Source organism: Diabrotica undecimpunctata, chromosome 1, assembly GCF_040954645.1.
Source record: "Diabrotica undecimpunctata isolate CICGRU chromosome 1, icDiaUnde3, whole genome shotgun sequence".
Classification (NCBI taxonomy): Eukaryota; Metazoa; Arthropoda; class Insecta; order Coleoptera; family Chrysomelidae; genus Diabrotica; species Diabrotica undecimpunctata.
Genome location: NC_092803.1, coordinates 153599902 through 153619176, shown reverse-complemented (window position 1 = coordinate 153619176; position 19275 = coordinate 153599902). Strand labels below are relative to the sequence as shown.

The window sequence follows — 19275 nt, the reverse complement described above, 5'->3', positions numbered from 1 at the left end:
CGAAAAGAAACCGATACTCATACAAATACAGAAAAGACTGTTTTAAACTGTATCAAATACTATGTGGCCCATTTTATTTTGTCTTTATGATAATATCAACAGTTGTAATAACAATGTTTTTACTAATTTCCGCATATTAATGGACAATATTGGCCATTAACACGAGATATGCTGCATGGGCAATAAAAAATTGTAATCGAAGATTGTAGAATATACGGGTGGTCCTATTTAAAAATACGCATATTATCCGTATATCTCAGGCACTGTACATTTGGCAACGTTGAAAATATAAAATTTTAAATCACTGGTCCATCTAACATGGACCCATACATAAACAACATTTTGTTACTATATCATACGGGATGTCACAGATATCTTTGTTACCATACTTTACGCGCACACTGTAGGATAAAATATATGCCACAAAAAAGTCGATATCATTAAACTTCCTACTTACAAAAACGCACATAAAAAATTTACAATGTTAAACTTAAGCTTGCTTATTGTTTTATTTTACAAAAAAATTCCATAATTGGTTCTGACAAACTAGTGGGCACTTTATAATAAACGAAATCAACTCCAGGGTTATTATTTGATTTAAGGATTTGTTTTATTTCCGTACTTGAGAATTCATTGTCTATATCATTCATGTTCAGTGAAACAATCTGCCGGATATTTGTTTCCACCCAACTTGGAACAATTGATTGAAGAAAGTTTCTACCTACTTATCCATCTGGATCTTATTTTTTGAAGGATAAAAATTTATTTTTTATTTTCTTATATTCCCATATATCTTTTATTGGTGTGTTTCTGTTAAGATGTTAACAAACATTTTTTCAAGGTTCTGATTTGCCTTGCAATTTTTTTTTCACGACTGATACTGAATTTTGATGTTCTGAATAACTAAATCAAAGTTTCTTGTTGTTTATTAGCAATTGAATATCTCTGGTTCCATCAAACTTTCCATTAGTGTGAAGAACAAAGTGCTGCAACATGGGCATCGCACTTGAAAATGAGAGATTGTACACGATACACTTCGCTGACGACCAACCCATTCTAGCTGAAGACGAAAGTGATTTAAACTAGATGCTTAGAAAACTTGAAGAGAAGTACATCAAGTGGTAGCTCACAATTAATATACAAAAAACCGAGTACTTAGTTGAAGCAGAAAAACAAAACAGCCTACAATTTAAAATGGAAACTATAAAATCAACTAATCAACCTTCAAATACTTGAGTGTCCAAATAACATTAAAAGCAAGGAGTAACGAAGAAATACATTCCAGGATTGGCCAAGCAAGATCAGCCACTAGACAGCTACACGGACTGTTGTAGAATAATAAAATAATAAAAGAAAATAAAAGAAGAATGTATATAATAATAATAGAAAGTATTGAATTGTACGGCGCCCAACTCGGAGAAATAAATCAAAGAAACCAATCAAAAATTAAGACCATGAAAATGAACTATTGGAAACGATGTAGGCGGCTTACTAGAATTGATAGGATGAGGAACGAAGATAGAAAGGAAATGGAATCATATCTAGATATCTTCTTCTTCTTGTAGTGCTTATCCGTTTCGGATGTTGGTGACCATCATGGCAATCTGTATTTTGCACACTGCTGTCTGCGAAGATTTGTGGTGGCTGTGTTTAACCACGCATGTACGTAGATTTTTCAGTCGGGAAATCCTTCGCCTTCCTGGTCCTGGTTTTCCTAGAAATCTAGATATAATACATACAATTGAAGCAGAGAATGACTAAAAATAGATAGCCAAAAAAGATAGGAAAATCAAATACGGTCACTAGAAGAAAACTAGGGGACCAAGATGGTCCTGGAGAGAAAATGTCTAAGATACAATGACCGCCAGAAATTAAAAAACTGAAGATTACTTCGACAGACAACGCTGAAAGTTAGGGTGCAAGAAACACCTCCAGCTGTAGAAGAATCGCCTATCATATAGGAAACCAGATTCTGTTGAAATTTTGGGAATTGAAATTATTTCTTTATGTTGTTATTCGAGGGTTTATTGAAAATTTACAAAAATTGTTGAAAATCTCGTCCATGCATACCTTAATATACTCTGACTCATTTCCGTCACGAATAAAATAAAACTTTGTAAAACATTTCTAGTGAGTTGTTCTATTGTGTGCACTTTTTTCTATGTGCGTTTTTTGTTGTTGTTATTTTTCCTTATAACAAAATATAGCGCACACGACAATGAATCGTTGCACAGGTTGTGTGCTGTTGCACCATCATTAGCAATGCCTCCTTTATAATGCATCACCATTGCGTTGGTTTATCAGCGGGCTAAGTATCTCACTGTGAAGTTGACCAGTAGTAAGTGTGGGTTCAAAAAATGGTACACTCCAATCTTTTCGATATTAAATATTGTCAGCTGTACATTTTGAACGTTTTCACATACATTTTTATAAACTTAGATCTATTGCCACTGAAAAATTTATGAAAAATTGCATATCTAATCAAAATTACTGTTCCGCTAAGAGAAAATAGCCCTACTTTAACTAATAAAAGAATGGACTGGGCTAGCAAGACAGAAAATACGTGACAGAATTGAAGTAGACATACCAATTAAAACTAATGAACAACTCGATGAAGCAACAGAGAAACTAACTATAAATAAACAACAAGCAGTATGGAACAATACCAAACAAATTATAAGAAAAACCAAAGGTTAAAATTACCCAAAAAAAATCGAAAACTGGTGCTTAAAAAAATAAAACACAAAAAAGCATGACAAAAACCAGAACTACAGAAAATTAAAATGTATTAAACAACCCCATCCAACAGTTAAAAAAGAAAAATAGATATTGTAACGAAATAGTCCACCTCCGATGAGTGGTACGTGTCACAATTCTTAGAAGCATGAACCTCGAATATACAATCGCTGGCATTCTCAATATATTCTAGAATAATATTTTGGTATATATACATATGCAACGCTGTTATGAGTTGAGTTTAGTCGATAAGATATTTTCGTGATGTAAACTTATAAATATATATATATATATATACATATATATATATATATATATATATATATATATATATATATATATATATATATATATATATATATATATATATATATATATATATATATTTAATTAGAATCGCTCGTTTTATTTAAAACGCTATAATATAATCAAAAATTAATCAATAAGCCAATAACTAACTAAACGATCTGGTAGATGACCAAACCACTTACTACTCGTTAGGGAAATGTACAAAACGAATAATAAATAGATCAACGCAACAGATTCCGCCGATTAGAAAAGAAGATTTAACATAGACACGTAACAGAAAACAAAAAGCAGATCAGTTTTCTTCATACTTGGAGAATGTATTTCAAAATGACGAAATGGAAAATTATCATCAAGCCGAAAATGATGATGATGAGATTACTGAACATAATGTAAACAATACTGATTAAGAAATAGTAAAGCCTACTACTCCTAAAGAAGTAATCCAAAACAATATCAATCCCAAAAAGGCTCCGGGATTTGACTTAATAACAGGAAGAATACTATAACAACTACATAAGAAGGCCATTGCAAAACTCACAAACCTTATAAATGCAGTATTCAGGTTACAATATGTACCAATAACGTGGAAAGTAGCTTAACTAATCGTGATTCCCAAACCAGGGAAACCAGTAAATAAAGTAGACCAAATACGTCACATAACAAATATTATAGAGGAAGTATCTGGAAGAAAATAAAACATGGTCAGTTATTTTCCTAGACAGCAAAATCATTCGATAAAGTACAAAAGTACATTCGATGGTACAAAGGTTTGTTACTAAAACTCAAAAGATATCTTTCCATCCACTATGTTTAGCTTATATAGGCTTATTAGGAAGGCAGAACTTTTAGAGTTAAACAGAAAGGCGAATATATTCAGAACTACGACCAATCAAAGCAGGAATTTCACAGTTACCCATATTATATTTATTATATACCTGTGACCTCCCTGCTATGAAAAATATTAAACTAGCTACATTTGCAGATGACACTGCAACACTAACGGTCAGTGAAATATTCGAAAAAACAACCAGAGACCTCCAAAATGCAGTGAACAAAATATGTACTTGGAATAAAAAATAGCGCATAAAAATTAATGAAGGGAAAACTGCTCATATCGATTTCCCTTATAAAAAAATAAATATCAATCAGTGTTCGGACTTAATCCAAACTGGCAACAGTGCTCCTATCCCTTTCCCTTCGCTGCATTAATGCGCTGTCCAAAATTCGACTCAGCGAAAGATTGCACACAAAAATCTCTCTCTTACGTTTTAACTGCCGACCGAAGCAGCCACACCGGACGTGTTAACTATTGTAAGTTATAATATTTCTTATATATCAAAAGCCGAGAGCAAATAAATGGTAATTGTAGCATCTACCGAACAATTTAAAATATACTGTTTATAATTGCAATACATTTCTACAAAGCAAGAGGTAGTTTATTTAAATCCATACAATAAAAAGAACCACCGCTTAATTGAAATACGCCAAAAGTCGAAGGAATAATCTGAAGTAATTATACCTAATTACTTATACCCAGTCGAAATATTTATTCAGCTACACTTGGACGGTGTTAGAGAAACTCCTGCCCGTTTCTAATCAGTTAGACTAAACAATAAAATCGTTTCGTACAAGAAAACAATTAAATACATACTTAACTAGGGATACATTTGAATAGCAAATTAAGGATTATTATTAGCAGGAACAGGTCAAAAAAAAACTGAAGAACTGAAACTAAAATATAAGAAGCAATATCGGTTATTAGGTAGCGACTCAAAATTAACAATAAAAAAAAAAGGAATTAGTTTACAAATATTAGCTCAAACCAGTATAGTCCTATGGTCTACAGATATGGTACCAGTGGGAGTAACTATGCTTGCCTTTAAAGACTCCAAAACCGAATACTAAGGAACATAGTCAACGCTCCGGGGTATATCCGCAACAAAGACCTACATTGGGAATTCCGTATAGTAACAATTAAAGAAGAAATAATGAAGATTGCCAAGGATCACGAAAACCGACTCCATAACCATGCAAACAGGGAGGTTCTAGATAATTAAAACCGCAGGCTCAAACGCACCGAATCTTTCGAACTTGTGTGATAGTGATATGCGTATAAATGTTAGTGTAACATAGGGCAGTAATCCTAGCCACAACAGTGAAGTGTGCAACAATAATTATTAGATTTCAAAGTGAACCATTGGAATACATAGATAGTAAGTAGCAGATTAGGTCAAAAATATGAAATGCTGGTTAATCATAGAATTAGAAGCATTATTTCTCTAATAAATTAAAAAAAAAACATTGTTCCGGAAAATATATTCTGAAATTGAATACTGCCATTCGCCATTTACTTTTACATGTAAGTAATTCAGTAAATTTTTCTTTTTGCTATGTTAAATACTATTTTTAATTAATTTTCTCATTAAAAGTTAAATCTGTAAAATCCACATACATATTTAACTTAATCTAATAATATACTAATCTAAGCAAATTCTTAGAAATTTCTTACCCATGTTGCAGTGTAAAAATGTCCTCCATAATGCGGTAGTGACTGAGCTAGCGATATAAAGCTCTCCTCTGCCTTGTCACCGTCCATTCCGTGCTTTAAAACATGAGCTTGGATCAGCTCATGTCTTAGTTTTTCGGTATTTTCAATAGCGGAAGACATAGATTCAGGAATGTAATGCTCCAATAGAAAATAATCTCTTTGACCATGTTCCTGCAATAAAATTATTCACATATAACGTCGCATTATATCCTACAAGAAGGAATTCTTTTGAATTTCTCAGCGATTAGCTTTATTTATCGCATCTGAAAAGTTTCAAAGCAGAAAATTCTGACAATAAAGATTTTATTATAAAATCTGTAGTAAAACTAGAAATACCTTGTTGCGAATATCTCAACTAGAATATTAATAAAAGTCGCCATTGTAAATTCTATTATATATATATGTATATATATATATATATATATATTATATATATATATATATATATATATATATATATATATATATATATATATATATATATATATATATATAATTCTGTTGTATATTGAAGTTAAAATATAGAATTTTTTTGACAAATTGTTAATTTTATCGAACTGGTCAGACTTATGATGAAAAACCTTAATATAAAAAGTTGACTGGAATAGATCTTTTTTGTAGTATGTAGTTAAGGGAAAATCATTCTTTCACGTATATATTTTCGTCATAGAAGAGGATACAATAGACTATTTAATCACCTAAGATATGACTAGTTATCACGAAATACTAATATATAAAACTCATAACTATTGATCAAAGACATGGACATTGTCAAAAAACGACGAACCACTGAGGTACATGTATAGAGGCGATAAGGAAAATGTAAGTTGGTCCTTTAAACATAGCAGCGTTACATTTGTAAAGACTAGACGATTGTTCTGGACGAAAAGGATATGTGGAACGGATAAACGAAAACAAAATAGCAAGAAACTAAATAAACAACACAAAATGAAGATCTAAGGATCGGATTTAATGCCCGACATAACAAAATCAGAAATCAAAAAGTTCTCGAAGAAAATGAAAAATAATCGAACCCCAAGCGAAGAGTCAGAAGCACTCAAAATTGGAGGAGATAATTATATTACTTGAAAAAAATTAAACTAGTTTTCCATATCTGCCTTCGCAACGCCTTTATTCCAACAGACTGGAATAACGCTACTATGATTCATTATATAAAGCAGGAGACAATACTATGATTCTATTACATAAAGCATATATATATTTAGGGATTCTACAGTATTCACTGCCTTCCCTCGCTCAACCGTTTCCATCTCTCTCTGTTGTTCCATCCTCCATCGTTTAGGCCTCTCTTACTCATGGCGTCGTCTACTTCGTTCCTCCATGATTTTCGGGGTCGTCCTGTTTTCCTCCTTCCTATGGGGCTCCATTCGGTTATTTTCTTTATCCATCTGCTGTCGCTAGTTCTTCTTACATGTCCATACCACTTTAGTCTTTTTTGTTCTATATATGTTAGTATGTCTGTTTCTATTGATGTTCTTTGCTTTATTTCGTCATTACTTCTCCTATCCATTCTTGTTACTCTGCAGCATCTTCGCAGGCATTCCATCTCTGTTGCAACTATCTTACTGCTGTTTTTCTTGTTTATGATCCAATTTTCAGCCCCATATGTCATAATACTTCGCACTAATGTTTTATAAATCTGCGTTTTTGTCTTCATATTTAGGTGTCTATCCCACCATACTGAGTTAAGTTGTCGGATTGCTGTTCTTGTTTGTCCTAATCTTTGTGCAAATTCTTCCTCTGTTGTTGCCTTTTTCGTGATTATAAACCCCAGGTATTTGAATTTATCCTTTCCTTTGATTGTTACGTTGTCATCAATCTGTAGATCTTCTATGTCTTCTTCACTTGTAGATAGGTACTCTGTTTTCGCGAGGTTAATATCTAGGTCAGCCGTGGTATATTCTTCTTAATGTAGCTGAGGTCGTCTTGGTCTTGTGCAATCACTACTTGATCGTCTGCAAAGCTCAACGTATATAGGTATTCGTTCCGTACCGGTACTCCCATGCCTTCGCATTTTCTTTTCCATGTAGTCAAGGCTTTCTCTAAGTATATTTTAAATAGGGTTGGAGATGTGGAACAACCCTGCAGGAGCCCTTTTGTTGTGGTGAAGTCTCCTATGATTCTTGTTCCCATTTTAATGGACACTTTATTTTCTTTATACAGAGCTTTTGTAGCTTCTATGGGTTCCGTCTGTATTTCTAATTTGTACATTGCCTCCCATAGTTCCGACCTTGGTACAGAGTCATACGCCTTTCTCAGGTCCACAAATGCCAAGTGTATATCTCTATTATTTGCTTTTTTCTTTTCCAACAGTTGTTCCAGTGTGTATATGTGGTCTATGCATGATCTTCCTGCCGTGAAGCCTGCCTGATCCTCACCGATTTTGCCTTTTATCGCTTGCTCTATCTTTTATCATACAAAAAGCAAATCAGCGTATATAAGGTTGTTTCCTCGTTTATTGGTATACCCATTCCAGAGCATGATCTTCTCAATTTTTTTAGTGTCTTATTCAGGTAAACCTTGAAGATTGTTGGAGATAGACTGCAGCCTTACTTTAATCCCTTATATACACTTAAATTCTCGGTAAACTCGGTAAACTCGGTAACCTCAAGTAATAGATGAGTTATGCTATCCATAGGCATTCTTTTTTCATTTAGTTTGGTCAAAGTATAGTAATGTGTTCAATGCAAGATCGTATATCTCGAAATAGAGCTTGCTGTTCAAGTTGAAGTGGTTCATATTTTTCCACGTTTTCGACTAGGGTTTTCATCATTTTTCAGTATAATCTAAGTGCTGCTAAGTCAGATGCAGAGGCAGTTCTTGCAGTCTGTCTTATCCTCTTTTTTATGGATCGGTTTAAGCCATCATACTTTCCGGCTTTCAGGTATACTATTTCTGTTAAAGTATCTATTAAAAAGTTCAGTCAGTAAATTAACAAGCGTTGGTGTTGCATTTTTAGCAGAGATTCCGTCTGGTCCATAGTTTCTTTATTATTTTTCATGGCTTTTATAAGTTTGACAGTTAGGTCTCCGATGTCAATTTATGGTCCATGGATTTGGAATCTTCTAGGTGTTTGTTGAGGAAGCTTAAGTCTGGGTCCTTATAGTTTTTTTGCGTAGTGACTTTTAAATACATTGATGTTGATGGTTTGTAGGTTCATTATATTTATGTTCTCCCTTCTTAGATTTCGAATGAATCTCTAAGTCTCCGAAGACTTGCTTCCACCTAGACATAATTCCACTTCCTCGCGTGTTCGTCCTTATGTTTAGTTGTTACATCTTATAACTATTCTTATAAAAATTCTTTGTTTCGATATTGGTTTTTATCGTCAACTTCTTGGGAGGTAAGCAATTTGTGATACGCAAAATGTTCCCATGAAATGTGAACTTGCGGGCATAAAGAATATTTGTGTTGTTGTATACATATACGTAATTAGGTCTCTGGTATAGTATGGTTTGATTTTCGTTTGATGTCATCATAAAGGCTGTTTATATTAAACTTTGATTCTTTCAGTTGTTCCGCAGTTTTCTGTTGAGATTTGATTGTTTTTATGTTAACATGAAATTTGAGCTAAAGATTTCAGTAAGTAATGATCCGATTGTAATATATATATATATATATATATATATATATATATATATATATATATATATATATATATATATATATATTTATATATATATATATATATATATATATATATATATATATATATTATATCAATAATATTAATTGTATTTTAGCCCTAGGCCTTCAAGACCTGTTAAGCTTTGTCAATAAATAAATGATCCGATCCACATTCTATACTCCTGTAGAAAAAATAAATAAGACATGTACGTTTACGTAAGCTTTACTATCAATATGCCAAAAATAAATAAAATTCTCCCAAAAATTCAAGTCGATTTTTTGGACATCTATATTGCTTGCAGCACGAGAAAAATATAATCCCTTCCATTCAGCACTCTAAGAACTTCAACATCGTTGATGCTCCTTTTATCCTGGTATAAATTCACATCACGAATCTCTGATTGCGATTTTATACTTCGAATAGCCTCCTGCGACAAAGGACCTTGTTACTGTTTCGATTATGGGACAGTGTAGCAAATGTCCGAGCTTTAGCGAACTTCTAAACTTTATTTTAAATAGTAGTAGTTGGTGGAAACTTTGGCAATGATTCCAGCAGAACAATATGGAATTCGAGAATGTATATATAACTTCACAGGGGTGCCATTTATAATATAACTAATTATATCAGGATAAGGTAATGTAAAAAGTTTTCGGTCCACTAGTAAAAAATGGAATTTTTGTTTCAAAATATCTAGTATATTGTATTTATTACAAGAAATCTTTCTAGAACACATGCACGGACATCAACAGAATTTAGCTGGCTCTGGTTATCAATACTAAAAAAAAGAACAGAAGAAGTAAGCAATAAGAACATACCACCATTAATAGATAAATAGATGGTCAGAGATACATCATCTTCAATAATATATATAATTATTATACATAAACACCATAAATCATCACCCTCAGACATTTTCAACTCTAAAAGCATTGCTTTTTTGTCTCCAAGATCGAGAATAAGTAAGACACCTGTAAAATTGGTATAACAATTTAAGCGTGGAAACTAATTGAAATGTCAAAAACAAACGTAAAATATAATTTTCATTACAATCAATTGCGGTTTAGTCTCATATAAATACAATATTTAATATGAAGATGCCACAAGAAAACAGTTTTTGACTCTATTTAATTTATTGGTATTTTACTACTTTATGTCGGTAAAATTTCGCCTGTAAAGTTGCTGGGTGAATTGAGTAACTCAGTAGCTACCAGTGCCAGTTCCAAGCCCGGATAAAGGAGGAGAATTTGCGTTAGGAAGGGCATCCGGAGTAAAAACCTTGCTTAAACCATGAAAGGAACGATTATTGAAAGCAGTTTATAGAGAGCGTTCCCCGTAAGCGAAGCGCAGTTTCCGAATCATTTTAACCGTACGAAAAGTGAGCTAGGGCAATCCTAAGAGAACGGAAGGGGCAAAAGAAGCTAGTCCTGAGAATTGCAACTCTTAACGTCGGAAGCATGACAGGTAAAGAAAGAGAGCTCGCGGATTTCATGCAGAGGAGAAGGAGTGGTGTACTGTGTGTGCAGGAAACTCCTTAGAAAGGTTATAAGTCGAGAGATCTTGGAGATGGATGTAAGTTAATAAATAGTAGTTCGAACAGCCACAGCAGAAATGGAGTTGGTATTATTTTGAAGAACGAGTGGAGGGAACGTCTTCTAAGGGTAAACGGAAGAGGTGATAGAATAATGAGTGTTCAACTGAACACAGGCAATAACAAAAGAAATAATTTTGGAGTGCCCTTGAAGTGTTTTATTGGAGGTGATTTAAATGGAGATATTGGTAGAGAAAGAGCGGATATAGGAAGAGTTCACGGAGGTTTGGGGATGGGAATAAAAAATAATGAAGAAAATAGTTTTATTGACTTGCATGCAGTGGCATGGGATCTGGCTATCATCTGGAAAGTCAGATAGATTTTGTGCTGTGTAAAGAAGTCAGCTAAAAGAGGTTACCAACAGTAAAGTGATAAAGGGTGAGTGTGTAGCTAGTTAACATCGACCGGTGATAGTGGATACGTAAGTTAAAGACTAAGTCTTTAAGAGTAGAGTGTTGAAAGAGCTTGAGAAAAAAAATTCGGTAAATGACTGGTGGGAAGCCAATAGTAAAGTTGTGGTGCAAGAGGGAGAGGAGGTGCTAGGAAAAACATCTGGTAAAGAAACTCCTAGAGACAAAAAAACTTGGTGGTGGAACGATGAAGTGCAACAGATAATAAGAGAAAAGAAAGAGTCTAGAAAGTGGCATGACATGTCTAAAAGAGAGAAAGATATATATATATATATATATATATATATATATATATATATATATATATATATATATATATATATATATATATATATATATATATATATATATATATATATATATATATATATATATATATATATATATATATATATATATATATATATATATTGTTACGATAATTATCCTGGCCTAAAATAACCGTAAATATTATGACTAATGTGTTCTGTTTTTAGATTTTACGAGAGTATTCTATTAGCCGGCAGAAATTTACCTGAATGGACCTTCCAGAAACGGTCGAGCCGATGTAAAAAATACCCGTTTGCCTTACCGTTATAATTTCGCCGCAAATCGAGAAGGCTGTTCGATGATTCTAGCGTAAAGGCAATGGCATATATAAAGGACATTTGATTTGGAAGGAACAGTTAATTCTGAACCCGCGCCCGCGAATTTGTTACGTACGGATATAATATATAAATTATTGTCAGATAAGTTAATATAAATAAAGAAATAAATTAAATCCGTAAGTGTTATAAATATTGAACCTTTTAATAAATTCACAACAAATGGTGTCAGAGTGAGATCGAACATAAATTAGACTTATAATAATAATACAAGTGAATACGTAAAATAAATTGTGAAAATGGCTACGATTTATGAGCTCACAGTGACGAATTTAAGAAGACATCTCGAAGACAGAGAATTAGCTTCTACCGGAAAAAAGGCTGAGTTAGTCCAACGACTAAAGAACGCTTTGCTAGAAGAAGGACTAGATCCAGAAACTTATATATTTGAAGACAAGCATGATGCTGTCCTCTCGTCGATTTCGAAAGTTTCTTCTGATGTAGCCAAAGTTTCTGGTGATGTAGCCAAAGTTTCTGGTGATGTAGCCAAAGTTTCCGGCGACATCGCATCATTGGAGAACAAAGTATCCGGCGACATCGCTTCTTTAGAAAGCAAAGTTTCTAACGAGATTTCTTCTCTGGAAAGCAAAGTTTCTGCTAACATCTCTAAAGTCACTTCAGAGATATCTGCTCTTGACGATAGAGTGTCTTCGTTAAAAAACCAAGTTGCTGCCGATATGTTGGCCTTCGAAGAAAAGATATGGAAAGAGATGGGAAGGGAAGAACAAGAGAGAGATCCAGTTATACAGAAAATCCGAAAATGGAAAGAGGAAAACCGTCGACCACCTTGGCAGGAAATATCAAACCTATGCTCAGTAGTTAAGACGTATTGGGCCCAGTGGGACTCATTTATCATCGAAGATGGCTTGCTCAAACGAGTCCTGGAAAATGATGACGGTTCAGAGAAAAGAAGACAGTTGGTGATCCCAAAGAGCAGAATAGCCGAAGTACTTCGTCAGTTACACGACAGTCCATCGGGAGGGCATTTTGGTGTAAGGAAAACCCTTCAGCGAATTCGGGAACGGTTTTATTGGATGAACAGTTCCGACGACGTAAAAGACTGGTGTAAGAAATGTACTATTTGTGCTACGAGTAACGGGCCTCACCGGAAAAGGAGAGCTCCTATGAGACAATATAATGTTGGAAGCCCGTTTGAAAGAATAGCTTTGGACATTGCAGGGCCATTTCCAGAAAGTGAAAATGGGGGCAAGTACATGTTGGTAGTAATGGATTACTTCACTAAGTGGGTCGAGATTTATGCACTTCCAGACCAGAAGGCCGCCACCGTTGCAGATAAGTTGATCCAAGAATATATCAGCCGATTTGGAGTGCCTTTGGAGATCCATAGTGACCAAGGCAGGAACTTTGAAAGTGATCTATTCCAAGGAATATGTGATAGACTAGGCATGAAGAAAACAAGAACTACCGCGTATCATCCGCAATCGGATGGTATGGTAGAACGAATGAATAGGACAGTTGGCAAGTATTTGACAAAGATGGTGTCGGATCATCAGCGAGACTGGGACCAATACCTTCCGTTCTTCACAATGGCCTACAGATCTGCTGTTAACGAATCAACGGGCCAGACACCAGCCAGAGTCCTATTCGGACGCGAAATGCGACTACCTTGTGATCTAGAATTTGGGTGTCGACCTGGAGAAGATGTAGCAGGTGAAGATTATGTGATCGAATTACGAAGAAGAATGGACGATGTACATGAGTTGGTCCGTTCCCACCTTCAGATCGCTAGCGACCGAATGAAGAAACGGTACGATACACAAGCCGAAAAGGGTTGCTTTAAGAAGAACGACAAAGTATGGCTGTATAATCCCAAGAAGCGAAAAGGTTGTTCTCCCAAATTGCAGCAGTTTTGGGAAGGTCCATACCTCATCATGGAGAAGATCAACGATGTCATCTACCGAATAAGCAAGATTCCGAGGGGAAAGCCGATGATAGTACACCATAACCGGCTGGCGTCTTTCGAAGGTGACCACGACGTAGATGAAGAAGTGGAAGTAAACCAAGTCCAAGACGTGTCTGACCTCACGTTTGAGGAATTCATGGGTGCCTATGGAGGTACCGGTAAAGCAAGACATGGTGTTACCACTGAAGAAAAGCAAGATCTACTCGCGCTCCCCGATGACTACTCGCTGGCCCTTACCATCCCGGCCAGTATCAAAGACGCACCAGGGTTGGCATCCGTCTTTCGAAGGAAGTTTGGTCGAGTTACAGAACTTCAATGCCAGGTGCCAGCTCCCGGTAAAACCTTGAAACTCCAAGATGCATCACGTTACCTTTTCTACCTGGTAACAAAAGACACTGCCCGTGACCAACCTACCTACCGAGATGTGTGGGAAGCCTTACTTCAATTGAGAGAGCACGTGCTAGAGTCCGACGTGCAAAAGTTAGCCATGCCAAAGTTGGAGTGCCGCCAATTAGATTGGAGGGTTATCCGAAATATGGTGGAGGAGATCTTTAAAGACACCGAAGTCCAGGTGTTAGTCTGTTGCAATCCGCATAGTTACTGGTGCGGAGAGAAAACCGTCCCTTGTCATTTTTATACAACTGGAAGTTGTAAAAGAGGGTCCAGTTGCCGATACCAGCATACAGTTCCGGTTTCAGTCCCGACAAGGTTCCAGGAGGAACCATCTTTTAAGAGGGGGGCAATGTTACGATAATTATCCTGGCCTAAAATAACCGTAAATATTATGACTAATGTGTTCTGTTTTTAGATTTTACGAGAGTATTCTATTAGCCGGCAGAAATTTACCTGAATGGACCTTCCAGAAACGGTCGAGCCGATGTAAAAAATACCCGTTTGCCTTACCGTTATAATTTCGCCGCAAATCGAGAAGGCTGTTCGATGATTCTAGCGTAAAGGCAATGGCATATATAAAGGACATTTGATTTGGAAGGAACAGTTAATTCTGAACCCGCGCCCGCGAATTTGTTACGTACGGATATAATATATAAATTATTGTCAGATAAGTTAATATAAATAAAGAAATAAATTAAATCCGTAAGTGTTATAAATATTGAACCTTTTAATAAATTCACAACAATATATATATATATATATATATATATATATATATATATATATATATATATATATATATATATATATATATATATATATATATATATATATATATATATATATATATAAGGTAGCAATAGAGACAGACGCTTAGAGAGAATAAAGAGGTTAGAAAGAGGTATGACAGGTCTAAAAGAGAGGAAAATAAGGATATACACAAGGTAGCAAAGAGGGAAGTAAAACGCGCTATAGCTACTGCTAAGGAAAGATCGTCTGCACAACTGTATGAAGAGTTGGAAACACCCGAGGGAATAAAAAGGTTATACAGGATTGCTAAAGCAAAAGACAAAGTGGCGATGGAAGAGTGGTAAGAACCGATGTTGAAATAAACCAAAGATTATATGAGTAATTCGGAAAGTTGCTAAATGAAGAACACCAGGAGACCAAGACACCAAGACATCGATAGGAGAAGAACAGTTTGGGTTTATGCCAGAGATGAGGACAAAGGATGCCTTATTTGCTTTGAGATAGTTGGTAGGGAAATACGGTGAGAAGAAAAGAGAACTAAATTTGGTATTTATAGATCTTAAGAAGGCGTTCGACATAATTCCTACACAAGAGTTATAGAGATGTATGAAAGAGAAATAGGTTCCTGAGTAAGAACTTGTGTCGGATTGACCGAAAGTTTTCCAGTGACGGTTGTTTTGCATCCAGACTCTTCACTGGGTCCATATCTAATTTTGTTATGGATGACTGACAGAGAAAGTAAGAGAGAGGGCTCCTTGGTCAATACTCTGATAATATCGTGTTAGTAGAGGAGGGTAAAGATATGTTGGAAGAGAAGTTGCAGAGTTAAGGAAGGACTTTTGAAGAGGGAGGACTTAAGATTAGCAGGTCGAAAATGAAGTATATGTGGTTAGAAGGTAGAGGAATGATTGGGGATATAGAATTACTTGGAGAAAAACTAGAAAGAGAAGAAACATTTTATTAATTTGACTCCTACATTACGAAAAATGGGACACCAGATCGAGAAATTGTCCACAGGATACAGGCTGGTTGGTTTAATTGGAAGAGAATAATCGGAGTACTTTGTTATCGAAAAATCGGGAAAGGGCTGAAAGGCAAGATATACTAAAGTGTGGTGAGACCTGCGTTGATGTAAGGCGGTGAAGTGTGGCCTGTAAAGAACTTTCAGAAAGAGAAGATGGAGGTAGCTGAAATGAAAATTTTACAATGGATGTTGGGTAAGATTAGAAAGGACAGGATCAGAAACGACTTAATTAGGGAAAGGACTGTGTGACAAAAGACTTAAGAAAGAAAGGTTTAGATAAAGAAGACTCGATAGACAGAAATGAGTGGCGACAAAGAGCAAGACTACTTTACGTCGGTCACTTTTACACACTAAATGAGAAATATTCCTTCTTCCTGGTTATTTGTTTTAGATTTTTTGGAAGGAGTGGTAAAAATAAAAGCAACTATTAATATAAACTTGTATATATGTATGAGTATATGGTAAATAAACAGAATGGACCACTAAAAATACTCCACCTTGACATTTTGCAGGGGCACTCCAGTCATCAGTCCTTGTAAATAAATGCCAAAATAATTTTTCATCATTTCCTGAATTCTTCGCAATACTCTCATTTCTTCCGTTTGCAGTAGCCTTTGCGTTGTGGCTGTGTCGGGTCTTGTTTCTGAGGCATATGTCATTATTGGTATTACACTGGTTTTATAAATTCTTGACTTCATCTCAGTGTTAATGTGTCTGTTTCGCCATAGTGTTATTAAGGCATCCTGCCAGTCATCTAAACTTCGGAGTAACAAAAAGCTTACCGAGGAAGAAATATAAGCATTACTCGAAACTAATGACTGTGATAGTGATTATGGAGATTTGTCATTAGAGGAAAATGCTGGTGATAGAAGAAACATATATGGCGACTAAAACTTATAGAGAGGAAGATGAGTTGTTTGTTAGTGATAATGAAGGTGACGCTGCAGATTTCATTGATATGTTAGATTAATCTGCACATTTAGATAGCCGTCACCCAAAGTATGTTTCTAAAGATGGTAGTGAGTGGGCAAGATGCCATTTGTGACAAAAGAAAAGCAAATTTTAAAGTGTAAAAAAGCTTTTAAATTGCTTTTGTCAGAAGTATTATGGAAATAATCTTATTTGACACAATCAGAGAAGCTATTATTTATTATTTTAAGAAAGGAGTCAACTTTAATCCTATTTTAGAAGAAGAAATCGAAGCATTTATTGGCTTAGTTAGAGAAAAGATAGAAAACGCATTAAAAAATTAGCTCTGTAACAGAATAAAGAGAGCAGTAGATAAATTGGCAAAAAATACTCTACACAAAAAAAGTAATCGGTGGTTGGACAAATTCGAATGTAATTATAATTTCGAATTGTTTCTAATTCCCTGTGTCCGATTCTTCTCGATCGACGATGACAAAATAAAATGCTGAAGTCGAGGAGTAAAATATCTCACTAAAATGCTAAGATTCATCAAATAAGTGTATTGTCCTCTGCATAGAACACAATCTTTGACTTCTGAAAGCTGGCAAATATAATTTGACCCGAGAAAATGATTGCAGGCATTTCCTCATTACATATTAGGCAATCTATAGTTTGCAGGAAGTTGAACAAACTGTAATTAAGATACTAATCGATATGTTTCATAATTATACACGGTAAAACTACACAAATTCAGGAAATTAAGATTAATGTGAGATTACAAATTAATGGACTAATTTGTGATTGAACAGTGGTTGATGGCAATATTTTTTTATTTATTGGACATGTGTGGTATTAATGCTTATAAACGTTCAATGAAAAAAACCCAACTGTACTTTATCAACAAACGTTAAACATGTAAATAAATAAAACAAAACTTGGGTGCGTTTGCATCCCCCTTGGTATTTAATTTAAGTTTTTGACCTGAATGACCTTTAATGAAGGTGCAAGTATTGTAATTTAGCATAAAATATCCCCACTTAATTTAATCGAAGATGAATAGGGTTGAAGACCTTCTTCAAGCTAGTATGATACAACAATCCCATGATTGATAATGGCAGCTTTGTCGTAAAACTATTACGTGAAATCATTTCGAATAATACTTTGGATGTGGATGTGCTGCAACTGTAGCTTATGATCAATAGCTACAGCTATTTTTTTAGTTTCAGCTGCTATCTCTTTTGTCGAAGACCACTCAAATGATCACTTCTCTTAACAATTAATACCGTTGAGAGATTAAAGTAAGGTGAAGAATATCACAACTGGAATAAAGATTAGATTAGACTATACTTTTATTCAACGTCGAACTCAGATTTGAATTTTATTCAGATTCTTGTCGAAGAAGATTGTGGAGTGGTACTGGAAATATGCAATATAAATAGAGGTAGTACAAGAATAACGTTCTGCGGAATACTGAAGGGAAGTAGATTCGATTTTACTTTTCAAAATCACTCCCTACCAGCTCACTAGTACTCTAATACCATTCTTAAATCTATCGTTCATAACGACTGAAGACCAATTAAATTCAACATTCAAAATGGCACAACATCGGCAATTGACATTTCTCTGTGTGACCCAGTTCTGTCCACCATGTTAACATAGGAGTATATGGCCGTTTCAAATGTCACAAATGAAAAGTTTACCAAGAAAACTTGACCACTTAGGCCACGTTATGAGAAGGAAAATATACTCATTATTACAGCTTATTATGCAAGGTAAAATTCGAGGAAAGCGAAATGTGGGGAGACGAAAAATATCGTGACTGAAGAACTTGAGGGAATGGTTTGGTTGCAGTAGTGCAGAACTATTTAGAGCGGCAGTCAACAGGGTCCGCATAGCAATGATGAATTCCAACCTTCGATAGAAGATGAAACATAAAGAAGAAGAAAGTTTACAATGCCTAACAGGAGAACCACCGCTAAAATAGCTAGTAGTAAATAGCACCCTGCTTATACCAATATGTTCAAGAATCGATTTCAAAACACTTTCTCTGCAACAAGATTAGATCCATCATATTATAAAAGAGTTAGAAGAGATCTTCACGACCTACATCTTCAAATTCCTGACGTTTTCCTATCAAATTTCCTAACTTTTTCACCTTAGTTAATATCAATTCCCAAAATGAATACCAACCTAAGTGTATACAAAAAAAAGTGAAACCCGTAGAGACATGATCAAACAGTCATTCTTAAAAGAAATGAAAACTTATCAAAATTATTGTAGATATATATACACTGATGCATTCAAATCATCAGACGGTGTTGATGTAGTCATTCTCACACAAATACGTTCATAAAATTTAAATTCCAGTCCACACTATCAAACACTTATATA

General features: G+C 34.8%; 1 protein-coding gene across 4 annotated transcripts in view; it reads right to left on the bottom strand.

Annotated features, from left to right (window-relative positions):
• Positions 1-19275, bottom strand: part of LOC140432397 (FERM and PDZ domain-containing protein 2-like) — a 778164-nt gene that overhangs the window by 7250 nt on the left and 751639 nt on the right. For all 4 annotated transcript variants that reach the window (XM_072520269.1, XM_072520270.1, XM_072520271.1 and 1 more), the window contains one exon: positions 5555-5764. In XM_072520269.1, the coding sequence (XP_072376370.1) occupies positions 5555-5764 (210 nt within the window). The remainder of the gene's footprint in view (positions 1-5554; positions 5765-19275) is intronic.